Genomic DNA, 24,221 nt, shown 5'->3' on the forward strand with positions numbered 1-24,221 from the left:
CGTTAAACGCCAGCCAGATGCTCCTTACTGGCGTTTAAACGCCAGTAAGCCCTTCCTCCAGGGTGTTCTATTTTCAATGCTGTTTTTCATTCTGTTTTTGATTTTTCCGTAGTTTTTGTGACTCCACATGATCATCAACCTAATAAAACATGAAATAACAAAGAGAAAATAAAATAAAAATGATTAAATAACGTTGGGTTGCCTCCCAACAAGCGCTTCTTTAATGTCAATAGCTTGACAGTGGGCTCTCATGGAGCCACACAGGTGATCAGGTCAATTTTATAGACTCCCAACACTAAACTTAGAGTTTGGATATGGGAGTTCAACACCAAACTTAGAGTTTGGCTGAGGCCTCCCAACACCAAACTTAGAGTTTGATTGTGGGGGCTTTGTTTGACTCTGTACTGAAAGAAGCTTTTCATGCTTCCTCTCCATGGTTACAGAAGGAGATTCTTGAGTTTTAAACGCAAGGTTGTCTTCATTCAATTGAAGGATCAATTCTCCTCTGTCTACATCAATCACAGCTCTTGCTGTGGCTAGGAAGAGTCTTCCAAGGATGATGGATTCATCCTCTTCCTTCCCAGTGTCTAGGATTATGAAATCAGCAGGGATGTAAAGGTCTTCAACCTTTACTAACATGTCCTCTACTAGTCCATAAGCCTGTTTTCTTGAGTTGTCTGCCATCTCTAGTGAGATTCTGGCAGCTTGCACCTCAAAGATTCCCAATTTCTCCATTACAGAGAGGGGCATGAGGTTTATCCCTGATCCAAGGTCACATAGAGCCTTCTCAAAGGTCATGGTGCCTATGGTACAAGGTATTAAGAACTTTCCAGGATCCTGTTTCTTCTGAGGTAATCTCAGTTGATCCAGATCACTCAGTTCATTGATGAGCAAGGGAGGTTCATCTTCCCAAGTCTCATTACCAAATAATTTGACATTCAGCTTCATGATTGCACCAAGGTACTTGGAAACTTGCTCTTCAATATTATCTTCATTCTCTTCAGAAGAAGAATACTCATCAGAGCTCATGAAGGGCAGAAGAAGGTTTAATGGAATCTCTATGGTCTCTAGGCGAGCCTCAGATTCCTTTGGTTCCTCATTGAGGAACTCCTTATTGATCACTGGATGTCCCAGGAGGTCTTCCTCACTGGGTTCACATCCTCTCCCTCCCTTGTAGGTTCGGCCATGATGATCAATTCAATGGCCTTGCACTCTCCTTTTGGATTTTCTTCTGTATTGCTTGGGAGAGTACTAGGAGGGATTTCGGTGATCCTTTTACTTAGCTGGCCCACTTGTGCTTCCAAATTTCTAATGGAGGACTTTATTTCATTCATGAAACTTAGAGTGGCCTTAGATAGATCAGAGACTATATTTGCCAAGCTAGATGGATTCTGCTCAGAACTCTTTGTCTTTTACTGAGTGGGTGATGGAAAAGGCTTGCTATTGCTAAACATGTTTCTTCCACCATTATTAAAGCCTTGTTGAGGCTTTTGTTGATCCTTCCATGAGAGATTTGGGTGATTTCTCCATGAGGGATTATAGGTGTTTCCATAGGGTTCACCCATGTAATTTACCTCTGCTATTGCAGGGTTCTCAAGATCATAAGCTTCTTCCTCAGAAGATGCCTCTTGAGTACTGTTGGATGCAGCTTGCATTCCATTCAGACTGAGAAATCATATTGACTTGCTGAGTCAATATTTTATTCTGAACCAATATGGCATTCAGAGTATCAATTTCAAGAACTCCTTTCTTCTGAGGCGTCCCATTACTCACAGGATTCCTCTCAGAAGTGTACATGAACTGGTTATTAGCAACCATGTCAATGAGTTCTTGAGCTTCTGCAGGCATTTTCTTTAGGTGAATGGATCCACCTGCAGAAGTATCCAATGACATCTTAGCTAATTCAGACAGACCATCATAGAATATATCCAGGATGGTCCATTCTGAAAGCATGTTAGAAGGACACTTTTTGGTCAGTTGCTTATATCTCTCCCAAGCTTCATAGAGGGATTCACCTTCTTTCTGTCTGAAGGTTTGAACATCCACTCTAAGCTTACTCAGCTTTTGAGGAGGAAAGAACTTGGCTAAGAAAACCGTGACCAGCTTATCCCAAGAGTTCAGGCTATCTTTAGGTTGAGAGTCCAACCATACTCTAGCTCTGTCTCTTACAGCAAACGGGAAAAGCATAAGCCTGTAGACCTCGGGATCAACCCCATTGGTCTTAACAGTATCACAGATCTGCAAGAATTCAGTTAAGAACTGAAAAGGATCTTCAGATGGAAGTCCATGAAACTTGCAGTTCTGCTGCATCAGAGAAATTAATTGAGGTTTCAGCTCAAAGTTGTTTGCTCCAATGGCAGGAATTGAGATGCTTCTTCCATGTAAATTGGAATTAGGTGCAGTGAAGTCACCAAGTATCCTCCTTGCATTATTATTATTTTTTTTGGCTGCCATTTCCTCTTCCTGTTCGAAAATTCCTGTAAGGTTGTCTCTGGATTGTTGTATTTTAGCTTCTCTTAGTTTCCTTTTTAGAGTCCTTTCAGGTTCAGGATCTGCTTCAACAAGAATGTTCTTGTCCTTGCTCCTGCTCATATGAAAAAGAAGGGAATAACAAAGAAAATATAAAATCCTCTATGTCACAGTATAGAGATTCCTTTGTGTGAGTAGAAGAAGAAAAGAATGTAATGTAAAGAAGAGAAGAGGAAAAACTCGAACACAGAGAGGGAGGTGGTGTTCGAATTTTTGGATGGGAGAGAAGTGTTAGTAGATGAATAAATAAATAGAAAGAGATGAGAGAGAGAATTTCGAAATTTAATTAAAATAAAAATTAAAATTTAAAGTTAGATTTCAAAAATTAAAGTTGAAATTAAATTAAAATTAAAACAATTAGTTAATTAAAAAGGAATTTTGAAAAAGGAGAGAGGGAATTTTCGAAAATAAGAGAGAGAGGATTAGTTAGGTGGTTTTGAAAAAGATATGATTGAAACAAAAAGATAAGATTGATTGAAAAAGATTTGAAAATCAATTTTAAAAAAGATAAAAGGTTAGAAAAGAAGTTAGAAAAGGTTTTGAAATTGAATTTGAAAAAGATATGATTGAAATAAGAAAAGGGATATGATTGAAACAAAAAGATATGATTGATTGAAACTTATTTTGAAAAAGATTTGAAAAAGAAATTTAAAAAGATTTGATTTTGAAAATTAAAGTTGATTACTTGACTAACAAGAAACTAAAAGATAAGATTTTAAAATTAAAAGATTGAACCTTTCTTAATAGGCAAGTAACAACTTGAAATTTTTTAATCAATCACATTAAATGCTAGTAATATTTTCGAAAATAAATAAGAAAAAATGAAAAAGATTTGATTTTTGAAAAATATTTTGAAAAAGATAGGATTTTTAAATTGAAAATTTGATTTGACTCATAAAAAACAACTAAATTTTAAAAAGTTTTGAAAAAGTCAACTCAAATTTTCGAAAATTTATGAGTGAAAAAGGGAAAGATATTTTTTTTTATTTTTGAATTTTTAATGATGAAAGAGAAAAACACAAAATTGACTCAATGCATGAAAATTTTGGATCAAAACATGTGATGCATGCAAGAACACTATGAATGTCAAGATGAACACCAAGAACACTTTGAATGTCAAGATGAACACCAAGAACTTATTTTTGAAAAATTTTCAAGACAAGAAAACATGCCAGACACCAAACTTAAAAATTTTTATTCTTTAGACATTAATAATTCAAGAATGCATATGAAAAACAAGGAAAGACACAAAACAAGTAAATATGAAGATCAAACAAGAAGACTGGCCAAGAACAACTTGAAGATCATGAAGAATGCAATGCATGAAATTTTTGAAAATAATTTTTTAGAAAATTAAAAAAATGCAATTGACACCAAACTTAAATCTTGACTCTAGACTCAAACAAGAAACACAAAAATTATTTTTGGTTTTGTGATTTTATAAATTTTTTTTTTGGATTTTCGAAATTTAATTAGGAAAAACGAAAAAAGAGAAATTTTTTTGATTTTTTCGAAAGTAAGAATAATAAAAACAAAAAGGTTAAAATTAAAATAAAGTTACCTGATCTGAGCAACAAGATGAACCGTCAGTTGTCTAAACTCGAACAATCCCCGGCAACGGCGCCAAAAACTTGATGTGCGAAATCGTGATCATTCCATTCCTTGGTAACGGCGCTAGAAACTCAATACGCACGTTCATGATCTTAAATCTGTTTCACAACTTCGTACAACTAACCAGCAAGTGCACTGGGTCGTCCAAGTAATAAAACTTACGTGAGTAAGGGTCGATCCCACGGAGATTGTCAGCTTGAAGCAAGCTATGGTCACCTTGTAAATCTCAGTCAGGCGGATTAAATTGTATTAAGAAATTATAGTGGATGAAAATAAATAAAATATAAAATAGGATAGTGGTACTTATGTAATTCATTGGTGAGAATTTCAAATAAGCGTATAGAGATGCTTTCGTTCCTCTGATCTCTGCTTTCCTGCTGTCTTCATCCAATCAATCCTACTCCTTTCCATGGCAAGCTTTATGTAGGGCATCACCGTTGTCAATGGCTACATCCCATCCTCCTGTGAAAATGGTCCAATGCGCTGTCACTGCATGGCTAATCATCTGTCGGTTCTCGATCATACTGGAATAGGATTTACTATCCTTTTGCGTCTGTCACTACGCCCAGCACTCGCGAGTTTGAAGCTCGTCACAGCCATCCCTTCCCAGATCCTACTCGGAATACCACAGACAAGGTTTAGACTTTCTGGATCTCAGGAATGGCCATCCATGGGTTCTAACTTATACCACGAAGACACTAATAACTCATACTCGGTCCCCTGTATTAGATATCCAAGAGATATCCATTCAATCTAAGGTAGTAAAAGTCCATAAATGTGATTTTTAATTAAAAACTAATAAAAATATATTAAAAACTAACTAAATCATACTGAAAACTATGTAGAAACAATGCCAAAAAGCGTATAAATTATCCGCTCATCAATAGGGATTTAATTATACCCCGAGTATCCATCCATAAAGGACAAGTATCTGTAGCCTGATGCTGAGTCGACCAGAATGTCTATACTGCAGAGTGGATAAGGGTCCTTAGGGCAGGCTTTATTGAGCTCGGTATAATCAACACACATTCTCCACCAACACCACATTAGCTAACCATAGTGGATATTTTACCTCCCTTATAAACCCTGCCTCCAACAAGGCTTTTACTTTTTCTTCTATGATCTATGCCCATTTTGGTCCGAGCTTTCTGCGTTTCTGCTGACAGGTCGAGACCCCGGATATACTGCAAGCTTATGGGACATCAAGTCAGGATTTATGCCAGGCATGTCGAAAGCTTTCCAAGCGAAGAGTTTGGAGTTTTCCCGTAACAGATGTACGAGTTGTATCTTCAGGCTTTCTTCTAAGTTTGCCCATATGCTTGTTGTCTTGTCGGGATGATTTTTGATTTGCACACTTCTTCTATTTTTCCCGTATCAAGGTTCTGTGAAGGTTAGCATTTGCTAGGATCATGTTTATTACCACTGGATCATCATGCCCAGGAAATACGCCCTGAGCATCTTCTTTGGTGAAAGAGATGGTTGGGAGGTCAGTCAGTTGGCTGTCTTTCCCGACTTGATATACCTCCTTGAGGTGTCTTTTTCGCGAGAATTTTGATATTCCTCCTCCAGGAAACCTATCATTGTTGATGTGTGTGTGTTGCTTTGGGGTGTTAGGAGGGCGTTCAGGTCATCCTCCTTCTTCATCCCGTCTTCTCTTTCTTGGTACGTCCGACCTGTCGGCCAGATATCTATCAAGTTGGCCTTCTCTGGCCAACTTTTCGATGATATTTTTTAAGTCGTAACATTCATTGGTAGAATGTCCATACAACTCATGCTACTCGGAATATTTAGTCCGACTTCCAGCTTTCTTATGCTTAATCGGACAAGGAGGTGGGAGTTTCTCCGTGTGGCGTATTTCGCAGTAAACAACCACCAGGGAAACCCTTAGAGGGGTGTAGTTATGGTACTTTTGGGGCTTCTCTGCACTTTGCTCCTCTTTTTTCATGGGTTCCCTTTCTTTGTACCGAGTTTGGTAATAAGACAGGTTTGTTCGCGGAGGAGGTTATCTGAGTTTGGAGTTTTCTTCCATATTGATGTATTTCTCTGCTCTTTCTTGAACTTCATTCAAAGAAGTCGGGTGTTGTTTAGATATTGACTGGAAGAATGGTCCTTCCTTGAGGCCATTGACCAAACCCATAATTACAGCTTTGGTTGGTAGATTCTAGATCTCCAAGCAAACTTTATTGAACCTTTCCATGTAGTCACGGAGGATTTTCTCGACTTCTTACTTTACTCCCAGCAAGCTCGGGGCATGCTTCGTTTTGTCCTTCTGGGTGGAAAATCTGGTTAAGAATTTCCTGGCCAAGTCATCGAAGTAGGTTACTGACCTGGGTGGCAGGTTATCAAACTGCTTCATGGCTGCCTTGGTTAAAGTAGTCGGGAAGGCTTTGCAACGGGTGGCGTCAGAGGCGTCAACCAGGTACATTCTACTTTTAAAGTTACTGAGATGGTGGCTCGGGTCGGATGTTCCGTTGTAGAGATCCATGTTGGGTTATTTGAAATTCCTGAGAACTTTGGCCTTCATGATCTCTTCTGTGAACGGATCTTCTCCTTCCAGGGGACTTTCATCACGCTCTGCCCGGTTATTCCTCCTTTGTAGATCAGCTTCCAATTTCCGAAGCTTGGCTTTTAGTTCCTTCAGTCATCTTACTTCCCTTTGTAACTCCCGTTCTGCTTCCCGTTGTCGTTCAGTCTTGTGTTCGAGATGTTGCAGTCGATCTCCTTGGCCATGAACCAGGTTCAGGATCTCAGTCGAATAAGGGCAATCTTCATCCTCGGGATGGTTGACCTCAAAATAGATCCTCCTTGGTTGAGGATTTTTGGAGGTCCCTTCCCCATGAGGGCCTTGGTGTAGTGGGAGAGGAGGAAGCAAGAGGGCTTGGTCTTCTGACTGAGCTTCTTGCTCAGATTCAGATGTCGTGTGGCCATCTTCGTGCTCGTGGTCCGCCATTTGTCAGAGGGAGAATTCCAGGTCCCCGACAACGGTGCCAATGTTTCGAGGGTTACCTAAAATGTTGATTTGGGCCTGAACGTGAGGTTCAAATCCTTTAATATGGCAGCGTCCGACCTCTCTGGTGCTGAGGTGCCGCCTGTCTGAGTTTCTCGTGAGGAGGTGGGGGTGGTACCTGCAAGAGACTCCGATGCTTAAGTTAGCAAGGGCTTTAAGCAAGTTTTTAGTAGATCAGAATGTGAGTTATACCTGGGGTCTCCAGTGTATTTATAATAGAATTGATGACCACCTTTGTTAGAGTAGTTCCATCTTTTTTGATGGATAAGTATTCCCTTTATCTTAAGAGTTTGTTGTGATCTACCTTCTAGAGGAGGTAGAGATAGTAGGAGAGATTTAAGGAGGCAGTTACTTGTTAAGTCAAGTAGGGCTGGACCTCTATATTGGTGTCCGACCTCCTTAAAGAGGTCGGGTTTATAGTGAAGTCCACCTTTACTAGTGAGCCTTTTGTATTATTGGGCCTGGCTTTTATTTGTTGGGCCAGTGTATGAACAATATCTTTTATCTTTTACTGAAGAAACAAACATACAAAATTTATGAATTTAATTATTCTATTGGTTTCTATATTTTTACTAAAATTGTAATTAAATTTCTATAATTTTTTAATTGGGTTCTTCCACTACTTTTAATTTCGTAATTAAATCTTTTTCTTGTAAAAAACGTTAAAATTAATAGAATATTTTTTCCAAAAAAATGTAGTAAAAAATCTGATTAGGTTCTTAATTGTGGATTTAATTTACAAAGAAATATTCAGTTAACTTTAATATTTTTTTACACTAGGAAGAACCTAATTACAAATTTAAAAATAGTGCAGGAACCCAATTAAAAGAAAAAATATAAAGACCTAATTATAAGATTTTGGTGAAATTATATAGATCAACAGAATAATTAATCTAATTTTATATTTTATCTCTATTATTCTTTATTTCAGAGTTATTGTGAAATCATTTGTTCAAAAAATTTAAAGTCAACTATCAAATAAGTACCTGAAAGATTTAGGCAATGACAAAAAAAATTCCTAAACGATATTAACAACAAAATAATTCTTAAATTTTAAAATTTGACAAAACTCTGAAGTGGCTAACGGTGCAGATGACATGGTACCAATAATTCTCTCTCTCTTCGCCTCTCTTCTTCATCTCTTTTTTCCCTCTCACTAATTTCTAATTGCCTAAAAATCTATAATTCAAGGAAGAACAACAGCATAGCAAGGGACTGGTTTGCCTATCCTGTTCTCTGGCAACCCTACTAACGCGTTCTTTTTTTTTATTCTCCTTTCCACCATTGATCTCACTCTCCTTCCCTTACCATAACACCCAATACTCTATCTCTTCCTTACTTAAGCGGCGCGCGATGGTCCCTCTCTCTCCAAATTTAATAGTGACAATCTGTCGACGTCTTTTTTTTCTTTTCTCTTTTGGGTGAACCTCTCTCTCTCTCTCTCTCTCTCTCTCTCTCTCTCTCTCTCTCCTTACAATCTCTTCATCCTCTGTCGAGGTTCTCTCCCTCTTCAACAATAGCTCGATGGCGGCACGGTGATGGCTTTTTCTGTCGGCGTTGGCATCATTTTTCTCATGTTGTACAACTTTGTTCTCTCTTTCTTTTGTGTCTTCTTCTTCATTCTCACTCTCTTTTCTACTCTATTTTTTTCTCTATTCTCTATCTCTTTTTCTCTATCTACAGATATATTTAAAAAAAAACTTACATGCTGTTATTGAATTGTGTAAATATTATTGTTGTTGTGAAATTGTTATTGTCGTTGAACTGTGTGAATTGTGAATTATGGAGGACAGTGTGTAGAGTGAGATAAAGAAAAATGAAAAGCTGAAAAAAAAAGAGATAAAAAGAAATATTGAAGAAGAGTGAGAATAAGAGAGTTGAAGGTAATTTGAGAATGGAGTTTTTGATGGTGGTGGATGTGACGGGAGGTGATGGTGGGACAGAGAAGGACGTGGAGACAGGAGATGGTAATTTGACGCAGTATCATTTGTTCTGTTAACCACTTCAGTATTTTTTATTAATAAAAACAGAAATAATTAACGTTTAGTTACTTTTATTAAATTTTAAAATTTTGTAAAAATTATTTTTTCGTTAATATTTTTTAGTCTTTTTGTCGACCCCTAAATTTTATAAATACTAATTTAGTATTCAACTCAAAAATTTAATTAAAAAACATGTTCAAATTTTACATAGGCTAAGTTTTTTTTGTTTAGAGCCAATAAATTTCGAACTCTAAATTTGTTAGTAGGACCAATCATATTATAAAATTACGGAAATGTTTGGTAACCAAAGAAAATTAGTCAAAAATAGTCATAATTTACTTTATTTAATATTCATTAATTGTTACAATAATTAATGAATACTAAATAAGACAAATTTTGATTTTTTTTTTTTTATCTCTCTAACATTACCGTAAAATTATTTATTTAAAAGCTAATAATAAAGAGCAAAAAGAACTAGAAGTATATTGGGGTTAGTATTATTTGCGTCCTTGATCACTGTCAACAAAAAGGGGAAAGGGATTTGTGGGGTTCATAGTATCTTTAGACCAGTTTGTGAAGAAGCTTGGAGCCAAGACAAGATCATTGCGACTTCTGAGAGGACAAACCCAACACCATCTCTCTCTCTCTCTTCTTTCCTATGCAAAATTCACAGGTAAGAAAATTCAAATCAAAAGCAGTGAAGCCCAAATTAAAATCTGAAAACGACAACTTTATTTTTGCTTTTGTCGTTTTTCTGATGAGTCTGTAGGGTAGTGTGCACTATACATAAATCAGACAAGCGACAAGGGACATTGTAACAAAAACACATACATATACAGTTATACTTGCATTGTGTCTACTACTACATTGTTCTATGCAAGGCTTATAAATAAATAATTGAGGACAATGCTTGGGAACTAGATAATGCGTACGTCATAACTCATTATGATTCTTTCTTCTTTAGTATGGGATATTACTTTAACCAAATTTTTGGGAATTTTTTTTAAGCTACGTTTATTTTTATCAAAGCAATCATTTTATTATTTTATTTATTTTTAATATAGTTGGAAAAAAAGTGAAAATCTAATTCTATTGAGAACTGAAATAAAAGACAAATAAGAATGATGTATGTGTCTATATATATATATATAAAAGAGTAGTTAGATAAACCAATCCAATTTGATATATATGTAGGTCTAGCTGTCTAATTAACCAAGTAATAACCATCTTAATAAGTACTGTGAGCAATAATTCATGCATCACCAGATTCTGGTTTTCAAAGATAGCTTTACTTTGTAACTGAAAAGAATGCTGCCTGAAATCATTTCTAAGCCATACATATCAAACTATGGTAATTAAACCATAAACAAAAAGAAGCCATTTTCTTCATCTATCATGCTTACCATAAAGAGGATTTTAAATTATGTGTGGAGGGGGAATCTTAAGAAGCTAAGCTGTCATTATGATCTGTGCACGTTTTATGTCACACTACCTAACAGCAATGTCATCATCCTCAAGAACTAGGCAAACTTCAAAACCTTCAATTGATCCATATACTGATATACATGTATATATTAGACAACTAATATATATGGACAAGTCAACTGCTTAGAATATCTTTTGTTGGAGATATAATTATTAATGTATTTTTTTATTAGTCTTAATTTTTACGAGAAATAGTATTATGACATAGTATTAAAATTAATATCACCGAAAAATTTAAAATTTAATCTTGATTATTCTAAAAAAAAGCAGAAGACAATTAAAAAGAAAAAAAATTGTAAAAAAATAATGCAAAACTAAAAGAGACTCTTGCAGAACGTATTAAAGATATAACTATTCGTGTACTACGCTATCAGAATTTCTATTATCAAAAAGTTTAGAATTCGATTCTTGTTATCTCTAAAAATGAAGAAATATAGCATAATGCAAATAAAAAAAAGAAAAAGAAGGCTTAAAAATTTAATCAGATCCAAAATTGACTCTTACTTATAAAAACGGATGTTAAAATATAACAGTTCATATGTCTCCTAATTTTATAACAACCATAATGAGCCACGAACAAGGATGGATCTAGAAAAATTACTATTCAAGGGCAAAAAAATATACATCATATAAAGTAACGTATATACAAATAAATTATATAATTTAAAATATATTATAAAAATATAAAATATATTACAAAAATATACCAGTAAAAAACATATTTTAAAGTATAAGAAATATATGTATATTTTTTGTGGCAATTTTATTGTACAATAAAATTGTATACGGCAATTTTTTATATCATAAAATTTAAACCTTTGAGAATTTCAAAATTTTACTTATAATACAAAAAATTTTGGTTAAAATGACGATTTTTTTAGATTATTACGACAATTTGAACCGTTATTATTACCTTAAATGACGGTTAAGAAAAACTGTCATAATTTTAAGCGCTATTTGGTTTTTACGGCAGTTTTTGAAAAACCGTTACAATTTTTATATTTAAAATAATAATTTATTTTATGTTTAAAACGGCAATCAAAACTGCCATTTTAATCAAATAAAATGATGATTTTTTACGGTAATTTTAAACTGCTATTTTACCGGTTAAAATAGCATTTTTTTTTATTTATAATGGTAGTCAAAACTGCTATTTTTATTAAGTAAAATGACAATTTTTCTGTTTAAAGTGATGGTTAAAACCGTCATTTTTATCTAATTAAAATGGCAGTATTATATCGTTCAAAATAATAATTTTAATAGTTGTTTTTACTTAATTAAAATGATAATTTTATGCTATTTTTATTAAATTAAAATAATAACTTTTGTTCGATGAAAAAATGGCCATTAGAACAAATATTTTTTATAATTCATAAAATTTTTATAATACATTTATATAGTCATCGTTACCTTACTGTATTGGATCAAGGTATTGAGATTATATGGACTCGGCTCTAGCTAAGAATAGAAAACATGGGAAATAAATAAATTTCTATGTACGTTATCTATATTCATAAAATGCAAAATTCATTTACAAAATGGAACAGACAACTTTATTGTCACCGAGGTCCAGAAAGCTCAATGGCTTCATTAACAAAGGAAGGTACTTCATGAACATCACTATAATTTTGGGAGAAACTACATGCTCTTTCTTCATATAAGTTATACCCTCCTTGCATTGTGACTCCTTCGACTGCACCAACTGCCCAACCAAACCTTCTAGAATCTTCAATACTTCTGACATTTTTGGTTGCAGACTCGGGAGTGACTGAGTGCACTGTAAAGACAAGTCCACTGCCATTTCTAACTCAACTGGATCAAAACATACATACCCTTAGATCCCTATCAACTAATACTTCTACCCGTTTCTCCTTAAATAATGTTTAGTAAATTTAAGTTTATTTGATTGCCTGATTATAGAATTGTCATATTATTTTGTTTGTGAGTTATTGTTAGGTTTGCATCAAACAATAACGTATGTACTTAAGAGATGACTAATGTTATCAAGTTAATGTACGATTATTTCTGGTCCAGTTACAAAAAAATTTTCGCTAAGACTACGGGACGATGATTTTAGAAATGGGCGGTAATTACTTTTTTTTGTTTTAATTTCAAGCCTTTTTAGCTAGTTTATATATTCTATCTTATTTAATTAATTTTAAAGTTTTCTTGTACAGCTGCACTTTATATGGGATGCTGAATACGATCTGACCATCAAAAAGATATTCGACCAAAGAACGGGTAAATGGCTCCCGCAGATGATAGATGATGTTCATCAGAGGTGGAACCACCTGACTCTGACCAGATATAAAGAAGGCTTTGTTAGTTTATTGGGAGACTGTTAAGGGGTTCAGGCATCGGCACATCTCACCAACAGAACTAATAGGGCATCGACCAGGACGTCCAAGTATACCGGTGGTTTAGCAACCGTCATGAAGACTAAGGCCAAACTGGTACGTAGTGACTTTAATTTTGTTAATAACTTAGTTATATTCTTTTGCATATCATTACTAGGCATCCTAATCATATTGTTTCAATGCAACGTGTGTAGTCGAAGTTGTTGAATCGCAAGGCGACATTGGCGGAGACATTTAAATACACCCACATGCTGAAGGAGAACAAAAGAGATTTGTTGATCAATGGTATCAGGACCATTATGTGAGTAAACATACATCTGATTATCTTTTGCTATAAAATTATTAGAGATTAACTATATATCTATTGTATTAATCACAATAACTTGTATTAATCACACAGGAGTCCTACACACAGAGACTAGAGGCCGCAACTCAGTAAACTCAGCAAAGTGAGGAGGACACCACCAATGACTTTGCAGCGTCAGTCATCGATCCTGATGCGGTATGGTGCGAGACCACCTCAGTGCCGTACAAGAACCACGTATATGGATTGAGGTCGTTCTTTGCCAGCAGCATCCGCACCTCCAAGTTGAAGCCATTGTCAGGCTCTGCCACCAGTCAAGCCATCGAGCCCGAGAAAGACGTGGATGCTGCAGGTGCAGAAGTTCCAATAGAGCATTCACCAGCAGGTTCAGGAGCTGAACGGTTATCAGGAGAGGTATCAGAAGATTCTCACCCGTGTGACATCTACGGATGAGCTCATCATACTAGAGTGGAGGAAGTCGCTGGAGCAGCTTCAGCGTATAGAGGTTTAGATGGAGGTGTACTAGGCCCAAATGCGCGCCGTTGACATTGACCCTGCTGGTGGCAGCGGTCCTGCTGGTGGTACACGAACATCACCGTCTTCTACGTCGTTGACTCAGGGCCACGGCACCAATGACGATAATGACGACGAGGACTATCTAGATTTATAGTTATTTCTGTTTTGTTTTATTGTTTCATTATATTTATTTTATGTACTTGACTTTTAATTTATTTAAACATTGTATTATTTATTTTAAATAATAGGTTTTCATTATTTATGAATTGAACATTAATTGTGCGAAAAATAAATTTAAATTTAAAATAAAAATTGACCATTTTTTTAAATTAAAAAAAATTGATATTACTGTTGAATTTACCGTAGGAATAATCCAACGGTAATAGTGCACGAAACAATAATTTTTGGCGCCAATAATATCGTCGGAAAAATTCGTCAGTAACCAATTAATTTTTTCGAGCTGGTAATCTGTCACAGAATCCAACAGTAATTACCGTTGGACGAAAAATTCTAACGGTAAACATTTATCAGCGAAATTTATACCATCTGATTGTTTCTGACGATAAATTCGACTGTAATTAATTTACTGTAAAATTTTTTTGTTTTTTTACAATAAATTCGACAATACTCAGTATTTTTTTTAGTAAAAAAAGTACGTAATAATAGAAGTACAACCTTTCTCTCACAATGGTAGTGTTTTAATGTATAAGTTAGGTTAGATTAGGGTTGAGGTTTAATATAAGGTGATAATGGCGGTTTAATTTTTTTTTTTAGTGCCAATTAAGAGGAGATTGGCAGTAATTTTTGTCCTAATTTTTTTTATCTTGGATATTGTCACTTATTTAATTTTTTGGTTACTAGATATATAATATTCAAATTAAACTCTTTTTTGGATATTATTACTTATCTATCGATTATTAAAAATAGATAATATTTTGGCTAAACTTTTACTTATACTGGGTTGGATATTAAATGTGTTTAATAATTTAATTATTAATATAAAACTATTTTTAATAGAAGTAAAATTATGTAATATAAAGTAACTTCTATATATAGTTATATACACAATTATAATACACTGGGCACGCACATCGATGTCGGTCTACTAGAAAATTTTAATTTACCATTATATATAGCTGTCACTAAATATTTTTTGACGAAGAAAAAACGATAAAATAATTTTATTTATATATTCATACAAACTTTATCTTTTTACCGTGATTTTTGCTAAACAATTTATATAATTGACCTTCTTATTACATCATTTTATCAAATTTCTGATAGTTTTTGTATCTTTCAATTCTTATTATGCCCCAAAATCAAAATAAAGAACTAAGTAACAAGATAATAGAGGTTTTTTTTTGTTTTTTTTCTTTTGTGAAATTGACGTTGATTTGAAAGGATAACAACAAAATTATGGAATCGTGAAGGGACTAATGGCCTAACACAGTTTCCACAATGTCCTCAATAAAGGCATCTTTAGTGCCTAAAAAAGGGGCAAAATGTGTGTGAAGAGTGGTGACAAATTAAGTGCTTAAACAAGGAAATTAAACAACCAACAGGAATCAATAATTTTGCTGCTGTCAACTCCTATATCCATGATGCACAATGCAACAAAACAATACAACCAAAATGATGATCGACAATGATGCTTTTTTAGCAACATTTACTTTGCACTCATTTACAAGTAGTACGTGTTGATAGGTTAACCCATGCGTCATGATTCAGCTGCATATCAAACTTGATGAGTTTATTGTTTATCACTTTATCCGATCTGCTGTCTGCTACCAAGTTAAACAAACATGCATCTATTATTGGTGTACATTAAGATATAGGCATAGGCTATTTCACTAATACTGTGGCTTCAGGAGCTTTTATTGCCTTTACCAACGGTGTGATGAACTGATGACCCAAGACAATCTTGTTCAAATATATTACAAGTTTTATATATTATTTTAAAAAAATTGACTATTGTGCACAAATATATATTAGAATTGAAATTAAATAAGGATACTTAATTTTAAAAACTAATTCAAATAGTGAAAATATCTTATATTTGTAAATTATAAGTAATGTTAAAGATATAATTATTTATGTGTCTCTTTTTATCGATTTAAGACGTTAGAAAAGTGATATCATGATACAGTGACATAAGAGTTTTTATGATATAAAAATTTAGAGTTTAATTTTTGTTTGTTCAAATAAAAAAGAATTTCAATATAAAGCCAATCAACAACAAAAAATCTATTTAAAAAAAATTTTACGCAAATCCAAAAAATTGAAAAAGCGTATTAGAAATATATAATAATTATTTATATGTCTCCTCTTATTAGTTTAAACTTTTGAAAGAAGTGATATTATGAGTTATGACAAATAATATTATGAGCTAACTTTTTTTTACTAATATCAGTCAACTTTTTTAAAATTATTTTATTTATATTAAATTTTATTTATATTAAATTTTAAATTTTAAATTATAAACTCTTAATTCTAAGCCTTAAATTATAAACCTTAAACTCTAATTCTTTTTCAAAAAATTGAGAATTTTTAGAATTAAAAGAAGGTAGCTAATGCTCACTAACTAAATGTTGGTTCACGACATCTCTCCATAAACTATTAACAATATTTTAAAAATTATGTCGTTTATTTTAAATTTTAGATACTAAATTATAAAACATTAATTTTAAATTTTAAATTTTAAATTATAAACTCTAAATTTAAAAATATAAAAATTTTAAAAAATAATATTAATTATCTAAAAATTAGTTTTTTATATTTTTCTTAGAAATTATACTCCTAAAGTCGTAAGATTTGTAATAGTAAAACTTTTATACTCTATATATCCAAATTAAAGTTTAAACTTTAATTTAAACCATGATAAAAGTTAGACTTGTAATAGTAAACTTTTATACTTTGTATATCCATAGTTTAAAGTTTAAACTTTAAATCACTCATAAAAGTTGAAAGAACGAGTATTTATCAATTATGTTATCATTTTTTTTAATTTAATAAACGAATAAAAAGAGACAATATACACATGAATAATTATATTTCTAATATTTTTTTAAGTAAGATTTTGTTTAAATTTATTTAATTTTTTTATATAGATATTTTTTATTTATTTTATATATACTATATATTTTATTTTCTCTTTGGGTTCACCAAAAATTAAATTTTAGATTTTTTTAAATATAAAGCTCTAAAATCATGTCATAGATAATATCAATTACTTTTCTAAAAAATTAATCAGATAAGAAAATAAAGTCTTGAATGTTAGTACTTTTATTAAAATTTGGCAATCACTTAACCAGCAAAAAAAAAATGAGTAATCTCACACTATTAAATGTAATCTTATACTATTAAAAACACTAATAATAACTAATTAATGACTACAAATTACAAAACTTACTGATTCCTTAACACTTCTCTAAAAAAAATATATAAATAATTATATCTCTATCATTATTATTCCAACTCACGACAAAAAATGCCTACAGGTGAATTTAAACTAAGTCATGATCACTTTTTTTTCTAGGTTATTAGACTGTTGAGGAGTCAAAAAGCAAAACTAGTTCGATCTACGTATAAATGAGGATCTTAAATATGTATTAGTTCATTGACCCTAGAAGATCATACTTATATTATTGTTGTTCCCCTAGAACGACCTTATCCAATATATTTCTTTGATTGTTATTTCACCAGTCACAATAGTTTGCCACCACTTGAAAAATAAATACATAATTAAATACTATATCTTAAGATCATGAACACATACATGAACTGAAGCGATTTTGATTTAGGTTTTGCGTCCAATAATACTCTTTGATTTTGGTTTTGGCCGCGTGCTTCTTCTTGCTGGATCCAGGATGCATACCTAATACCTTACACGGACACTAGTGTGTGCCTCCCTATTTTCAGGCTTTATAATTTGGTTAGTACCATTTGCAGATGGTGCATACGTACTGTAAAAGAACCACTATGCTAATATATATATATATATATATATATATATATATATATAGAGTTCTAGTACGACGATAGCTTTTAAAAAGTATTATTAAAATTAAAAAAATATTTTTTTATTGTTAAATAACATTTTTAAAAAATATTACTAAAAAAATATTCATTTTAATTTTAATAACACTTACATAATCATTGTAGTCATTATAACATATTCTTACTAGAATTTTAATATAAAGATAATTCGGATTTTCGATGACTACAATATATAAGTGTTGATAAAATCAAATTTTACTTTTTTATATTTTCATAATATTTTTTATTTTTTAATAAAAACATTTTTAAATAATAAAAAATATTACTTTAATTTTTAATAATATTTTTTAAAATACTAAAATTACCATAATTACTGAAATATATATATATATATATATATATATATATATATATATATATATATATATATATATATAATGTATGTCATATGTGTGTCCATGCCCGTAACCTACCAATCAAATCCTAGGATTTGTAATGATTATTCATACCTATAATAATATTTGAGTAAAAGACAAATAGGTCCTGACCTTTTAAAACGGGAACATTTTCGTCCCTCAAGATTAGAAAATACATTTCGATCCCCACGTTTTAAAACGGGCGACAATTATACCCTTCCGTCCGTTTTGGGCCAAAAATGGTAACGGAGCTAGCTGACATGGAGGGACAGTGAATGACGTGACCGTTACACTTGCTGAGGTGGATTGGGACGAAATTTTAGTGGACAAATTCGTCTCTGAAGTGCCAAACGATGCCGTTTCTACTAGTGAGCCCTATTTCATCCAAACGCAAGGTGGAAGTCATGGCCGCTGCTTGTGCGATCGTCTATGATGAGCGAGGGGGGGTTCTTCATGCACAAGACCTGGACGGGGATTTTCATGCGCTGTTGCAGGAGGTTGTGATCGAGATGGGGTTGCGCCGAAGTGCTTCTGCGGCGTTTATGCCATTCTTTACAAGTCAAGAACAGCATCTAATCCCAATAAGATATTTTTCGGGTGTCCATTCTTCAAGGTGAGCGATTATTTTTATAGTAGTTGGATGATACTGTTCTATGTCTAATTATGGTGTTATCTAAAAAATTGGTCCAGGTTAAAGAATGGTGTTGCCAGTATTTTGTCTGGCTTGATGAACACCTGAAAAAAATTAGGGCCATGGAGTCTGAAGCATTGGGTGCTGTGGATGATGTTGGAGGTGTAGACATTGAAGATCATGTGGTACGAAGTCAGGAATTGGAAAAAAAATTCAACTGGTGCGAAGCCAGGAACTGGAGAAAAAAATGAAAGAGTTGGAGAGGAAACTGTTATGTATGGAGAAGGAGAAAAAATGAGTATGTGGCATATTGCTTTGATTAGTGTAGTTTTTGTTATTGTTGTATGTTTCTTAAAGTGGTGAGGATGATGAGTTGATGTACAACGTTGATGATGTAATGAAAATTGTCATTGTTGGCTATTCAATGAAAATTGCCATTGTTGAACAAAAAATAAGGTAGTAATTCTATGAATCAGCTATTATATAAGGTAGTAATTGTGTATAGATTATGACCAAAATATGAACAACAATGTATCTGTCTTAATCCAAAACATAAACAAGTTTGCCACAAAATAACAAAATATCTGGTTGGCATATAAACAAGTTTGCCAAACTACAATAAGTAGGCAGTGTTGTTTAATTCATACTGAAGACTATGACAAAAAACAGAAATTCATTCAGTAGTGTTCAGTTCTTCTGATTCTTGGATCCAGGAGTTGGGATGAAATTCATTCCTATGGCCTCACTGCCAGCGACTTTCAAGGTCTCCTCCGATGTAGCGACACTGGCACTGGTGCTTTGAGTCTGGGTTGTATCTGGGAGTGGAGTTGGAGGTGAATTTGAAGGTGGATTTGCACTTGCTCGAGGCCTTCTGATTGTCTGCTTGGGTCTGAATTTGGAGGCAGCAGCTGGGGTTTTGGGTCGCCCCATTCTTGGCAGCTGGGATGGAGGCCTGAATGGAGGTTGGATTGGAGCAGATGGTGTTGTTGCTGCAGCATTCTGGCTGATGACATGATTCTGCAAAAGTAACCGAATTATTCAGTTGTTCAAATGCATTGACATGAATAAAGTGATTGTGATTATGAGTGTATTATTTAGGGGGGAGGCTTACTGGAGACTTCTCTTGCACAGCACTATTCTCAGCCAAACTTTCAGTCTGTGTCTGGCTTTGATCCTATGCAACATAGATCAAACAAGGAAAGAACATGGACAAATTAGTCCTTAAAAAAAAGTTATAATGACATCGTAACCACTGACAAAATTTAAAATGTACAGATCGATCCTAAAACATAGCAGGGATACCTCTGGTTGAGGGGCTGATTGTGATAGGGGAAGCAGCACCAAGGGTTCTGTGTTTGCATAAGTCTTCTTAGCTTTTTTCTTTTTTGGTTTTCAGTTTGTCTTATAGTTATGACCTTTCTCATTGCACTTGCTGCATGTCACTTGAAAGCTTCTCTTAAGCTTGTCACCCTGAATATGAGCCTCAGCAGGATCCTTGTTGTGATTGTGTACTTTAGGCCTCCCAATAGGTCGCTTGATGGGTGGTGGAGCAGGCCTCAGCTGGTCAATGGTTATCCAAAAGTCCTCACTTGGAACTGTTTTTATGCAATGTGCATATGTCTTGTGAATAGATTTCATACATAACCAGGAATGCACATAATCATCTACCTGGTCATGCCTCTTTCTAATTGCAGCAATACCGTGAATGCATGGCATGTCTGAATCAAAACCACATACCATATTATCTAGCATTATATTAGATCAGCCCTAAAATCATTCAGAACATATTACCTAGCACTATATTAGATCAGCCTTAAAATCATTCAAAACATATTACCTAGCATTATATTAGATCAGCCTTAAAGAAAATCATTCAAAATTAAAGATATACCGGTCAGTTGTCAAACATTGCATGAACAAATGTGTTTGATCAAATTCACATCTACTTTGGTTTGCTTTCTGCTAACTTGAAATCTTTTTCGTTCGTTATCTCCCACCCATTCGGCAATCCACCTGCTGCTGGATTTTATCAGCCTCTGCAACCTTTTCTCCTGAACGGGTGCAAGCTTTCCACTATGGTGCTCTAACAGCCTAATATGCTTGGTCATTCTCCGCATTAGGTAGCACCTAATTTCCTCACACATAGTCAAAACTGGCTTCATTATGTACTTAACCACTTTTGCATTAAATACCTCGCACATGTTGTTAGTTAGGTTATCCACCTTGGGGCCATGACTGAAGAAACCCTTAACCCAAGTGGCTGGTTCAAACCTCATAAGATACTCCCATGCCGCCTTATTCACCCCCTTCAGCTTCTCCATGGTCTCTTTGAACTCTGGTTCAGTGGTGCACCTAGCACAGTCCCATACTATATCTCTAATGTGCATATCTTTGAACCTATTTATGAAATTTTTCTACATGTGCATGACACAATTTCGATGATGTGCTCTCGGCATTACCTCCTTTAAGACTGGTAGCAGACCCTGCCAACACATAATATTGCATACACATATATGCAGCAGTTTAAATTGCATTCACAAATATGCAATAACTTCAATTGCAAACACATATATGCAGTATTCAAAATTTCATACACTACTATGCAGTAATATCCATTGCAAACACATATATGCACTAAATTCCATTTCAAACACATACATGCAGTGATTTAATATGCTACACTAATATGCAGAAATTTAATGTCTACCACATACATGCATTATATTAATATCCTACACTAATATGCAGTAATTTAACATGCTACACTAATATGCAGTAATGTAGAAGTCTAACCTTTTGTTGGTCGGACATAAAGTTCCAACCAAATTGATGTGCATCACCCAGATCTTCCTAAAGCAGTGTGAAGAACCATTTCCAGGATTCCTTCGTCTCCGATCTTACAACTCCATATACTACTATGTAGAATTGGTTATTCGCATCCTGTGCCACCGTTGACAGTAGTTAGCCTCCATGGTATGTCTTCAAAAATGCTCCATCTAGATGGATGAAAGGCCTACACCCAGACTTAAAGCCTTGCTTACAACCCTCAAAGGAGATATATATTTTGTCAAAGACAGGTAGGGATTGAGGGATTGGGATCACATCAACTCTTGCAGTCGAGCCCGGATTACTCTTAATGATCTCCATGGCATAGTCCCTAAGCTTCCCATACTGTTCCTTTTTATTTCCCATAATCCTCTCTTTGGCCTCTTTCACTACCCTGTAGACCATCTTCGGATGCAACACTAGATTAAACTCTTCTCTAAGAAAGTCAATTGCCTCATTAGTAGTCATATGAGGTTGACTAGCCATTCTCTTCTCCACTTTCTTGCTGACCCAGTGTTGATCAGCAGCATTACTGCCCAGGTCTCTAGCACATGTATGCTCTGCCTTGTAAGTATTTACCTGATAACATAACAATATTTTGTTATAGGATAGATGTGCTAGCCATGGACATTCTTCACCCCTGCAGTCAACTCTCACCCTTTCTTTATCATTTTTTATCCACAGCAGTTTCCTCCCTTCAGAAATGAACATATCTTTTACCACTTCTTTGAACCCATCAATGGTTGCAAACTTGGTTCCTATCTTGAACCTACCTTCCCCGAACCCATACTCTTTATTGAAAACTAGAAACTCATGCTTTTCTTCCTTATCCTCTGAAGACACTGGTGTGTGAAGTTCCTCTGATGTATACTCATAAATCGGATCATCATCATCTGAAACATCCTCACTCACATAGAGTCCTATTGGAGGCATATCCCTGGGTTGCACATTAGGAAGAAGTTCTTCAGCATCTACAACAGGCCTACTTCTTTGTTGATTTGCATTAGGCCCATTCCTTCTAGGCTTCGGAGCAGGCCTGGTCTTTTTGGGCTTTTCTCTTGGCCCAGTTTCTTTGGGCTTGGCTGTTCCTCTGGTCTTCACAGTAGGCACATCACCTTTGGCAGCACTACCCCTTGCACTCCTTACTCTACCTCTGTTTTTAACTCCACTTGACTCTGCCCCTGTCCCTTCTTTCACACTGCTATTTTTCTTTGGCAGAACCTTGTCCTTTCCTTTCAGACTTTTTTTTTCCTCATCCTATCATCGTCCTCATCAACACTGGAACAGTCCTCATCCGAAACAGTCTCCGAGTCAATCGGAGGAGGTTTATACATTTCATCCTCCTCACTTTCTTGCCCATCAGCTTTTATGGATGGTGATGGTTGGAGCTTTCTCATGATGCTATCCACATCAATAGGGTCATCAAACTCTTCCACTCCTGCTTCTGCTGCAGCACCTTCATCCACTATCTCTGGCTCATCAACGAGATGGTCGAAGTAAATATAGAATTCATCCGTCATTGAATTCTTCATCTTATTCTCTCGAAGTTCATTGATGCCTGCATCTCCTCTCAGAATGTGCAGTCCAACCTCAAGATCACTGCTAGTTGGGTCAAACCAATACACTACCCTATATGATGCATACCCCAAACCCTTGAACAATGTCACCAAATTCCCAAAATTCACGAAGTCTAAGTCCATCTTCGAAAATTTTTTAACTTTTCCACCAATATACTCAAGAGTTCCACTGGGTTTTCTACGAAAACGGCCTCCGTGGTGAAAAACAGGTACCACATACATATCATCCATCTGCATAATCCACAAGAACATAAACCAGAGATTAAACCCTACCTAATCAAAATTTCGAAATCAGTTAACTTCACATACATTTTCCTCATTCTTTTACCCAAAAAAAAAAAAACTTGCAATCCACCCAAAACCCAACCCCATGCATTCTCAGTTAAACAACATAGATACTCTTCATTATCACCCTTACCTCTGTAGATGATGGCAGCTTCCTCTCCACGCAAAGCTTGCCGTTACCTTCAACAACAACCACGTCGACTGACCACACCACCGCTTTCAACTGTAGGAAGTCGTTCTTTTTTTGGAGGGAGAAGGGCGTTCCTGTTCTGATAGGATTTTCTGTAATATGTGGAGTAACTCTTGGGTGTTATGGGGAATGCGAAGCTTCAAATATGGGGGATGGTGGAAACGGCGTCGTTTGGCACTTCAAGGACGAATTTGTCCACTAAAATTTCGTCCCAATCCACCTCAGCAAGCGTAACGGCCACGTCATTCACTGCCCCTCCATGTCAACTGGCTCCGTTGCCGTTTTTGGCCCAAAACGAACGGAAGGATATAATTGTCGCCCGTTTTAAAACGTGAGGGATCGAAATGTATTTTCCAATCTTGAGGGATGAAAATGTCCCCGTTTTAAAAGGTTAGGGACCTATTTGTCTTTTACTCATAATATTTTAGTACATTTTAATATGTCTATACTATAATCGTTATGATATTTTAAAAAATATTTTAAAATTAAAATAAAATTTTTTATTATTG

The 24,221-nt window shown here is 34.5% G+C and overlaps 1 protein-coding gene and 1 non-coding gene across 2 annotated transcripts; one reads left to right on the top strand and one right to left on the bottom strand.

Annotated features, from left to right (window-relative positions):
• The first annotated feature begins 1,947 nt into the window (after nucleotides 1–1,947).
• On the top strand, nucleotides 1,948–2,055 carry LOC148547266 (small nucleolar RNA R71). The gene has a single exon (XR_015897526.1). It is a non-coding gene; the product is annotated as a small nucleolar RNA R71 (small nucleolar RNA).
• A 19,740-nt stretch (nucleotides 2,056–21,795) lies between these two features.
• On the bottom strand, nucleotides 21,796–23,468 carry LOC148547267 (uncharacterized). Its single transcript, XM_088495365.1, has 2 exons — nucleotides 22,962–23,468; nucleotides 21,796–22,917 (listed from the first exon to the last, which is right to left on the bottom strand). Exons 1-2 carry the CDS (start codon nucleotides 23,466–23,468, stop codon nucleotides 21,796–21,798), a joined length of 1,629 nt encoding a protein of 542 aa, XP_088351491.1.
• Nucleotides 23,469–24,221: the final 753 nt, after the last annotated feature.

This window comes from Arachis ipaensis, chromosome B8, assembly GCF_059453495.1.
Source record: "Arachis ipaensis isolate K30076 ecotype BB chromosome B8, ASM5945349v1, whole genome shotgun sequence".
Taxonomy (NCBI): Eukaryota; Viridiplantae; Streptophyta; class Magnoliopsida; order Fabales; family Fabaceae; genus Arachis; species Arachis ipaensis.

Excerpts from the sequence above, each read along its gene's own strand:
- LOC148547267 (XM_088495365.1), bottom strand. The coding sequence starts at position 23,468 with ATGGATGATATGTATGTGGTACCTGTTTTTCACCACGGAGGCCGTTTT. Across the intron at positions 22,918-22,961 it reads CTCCGATTGACTCGGAGACT|GATGAGGAAAAAAAAAGTCT; the intron begins GTTTCGGATGAG and ends GGACGATGATAG.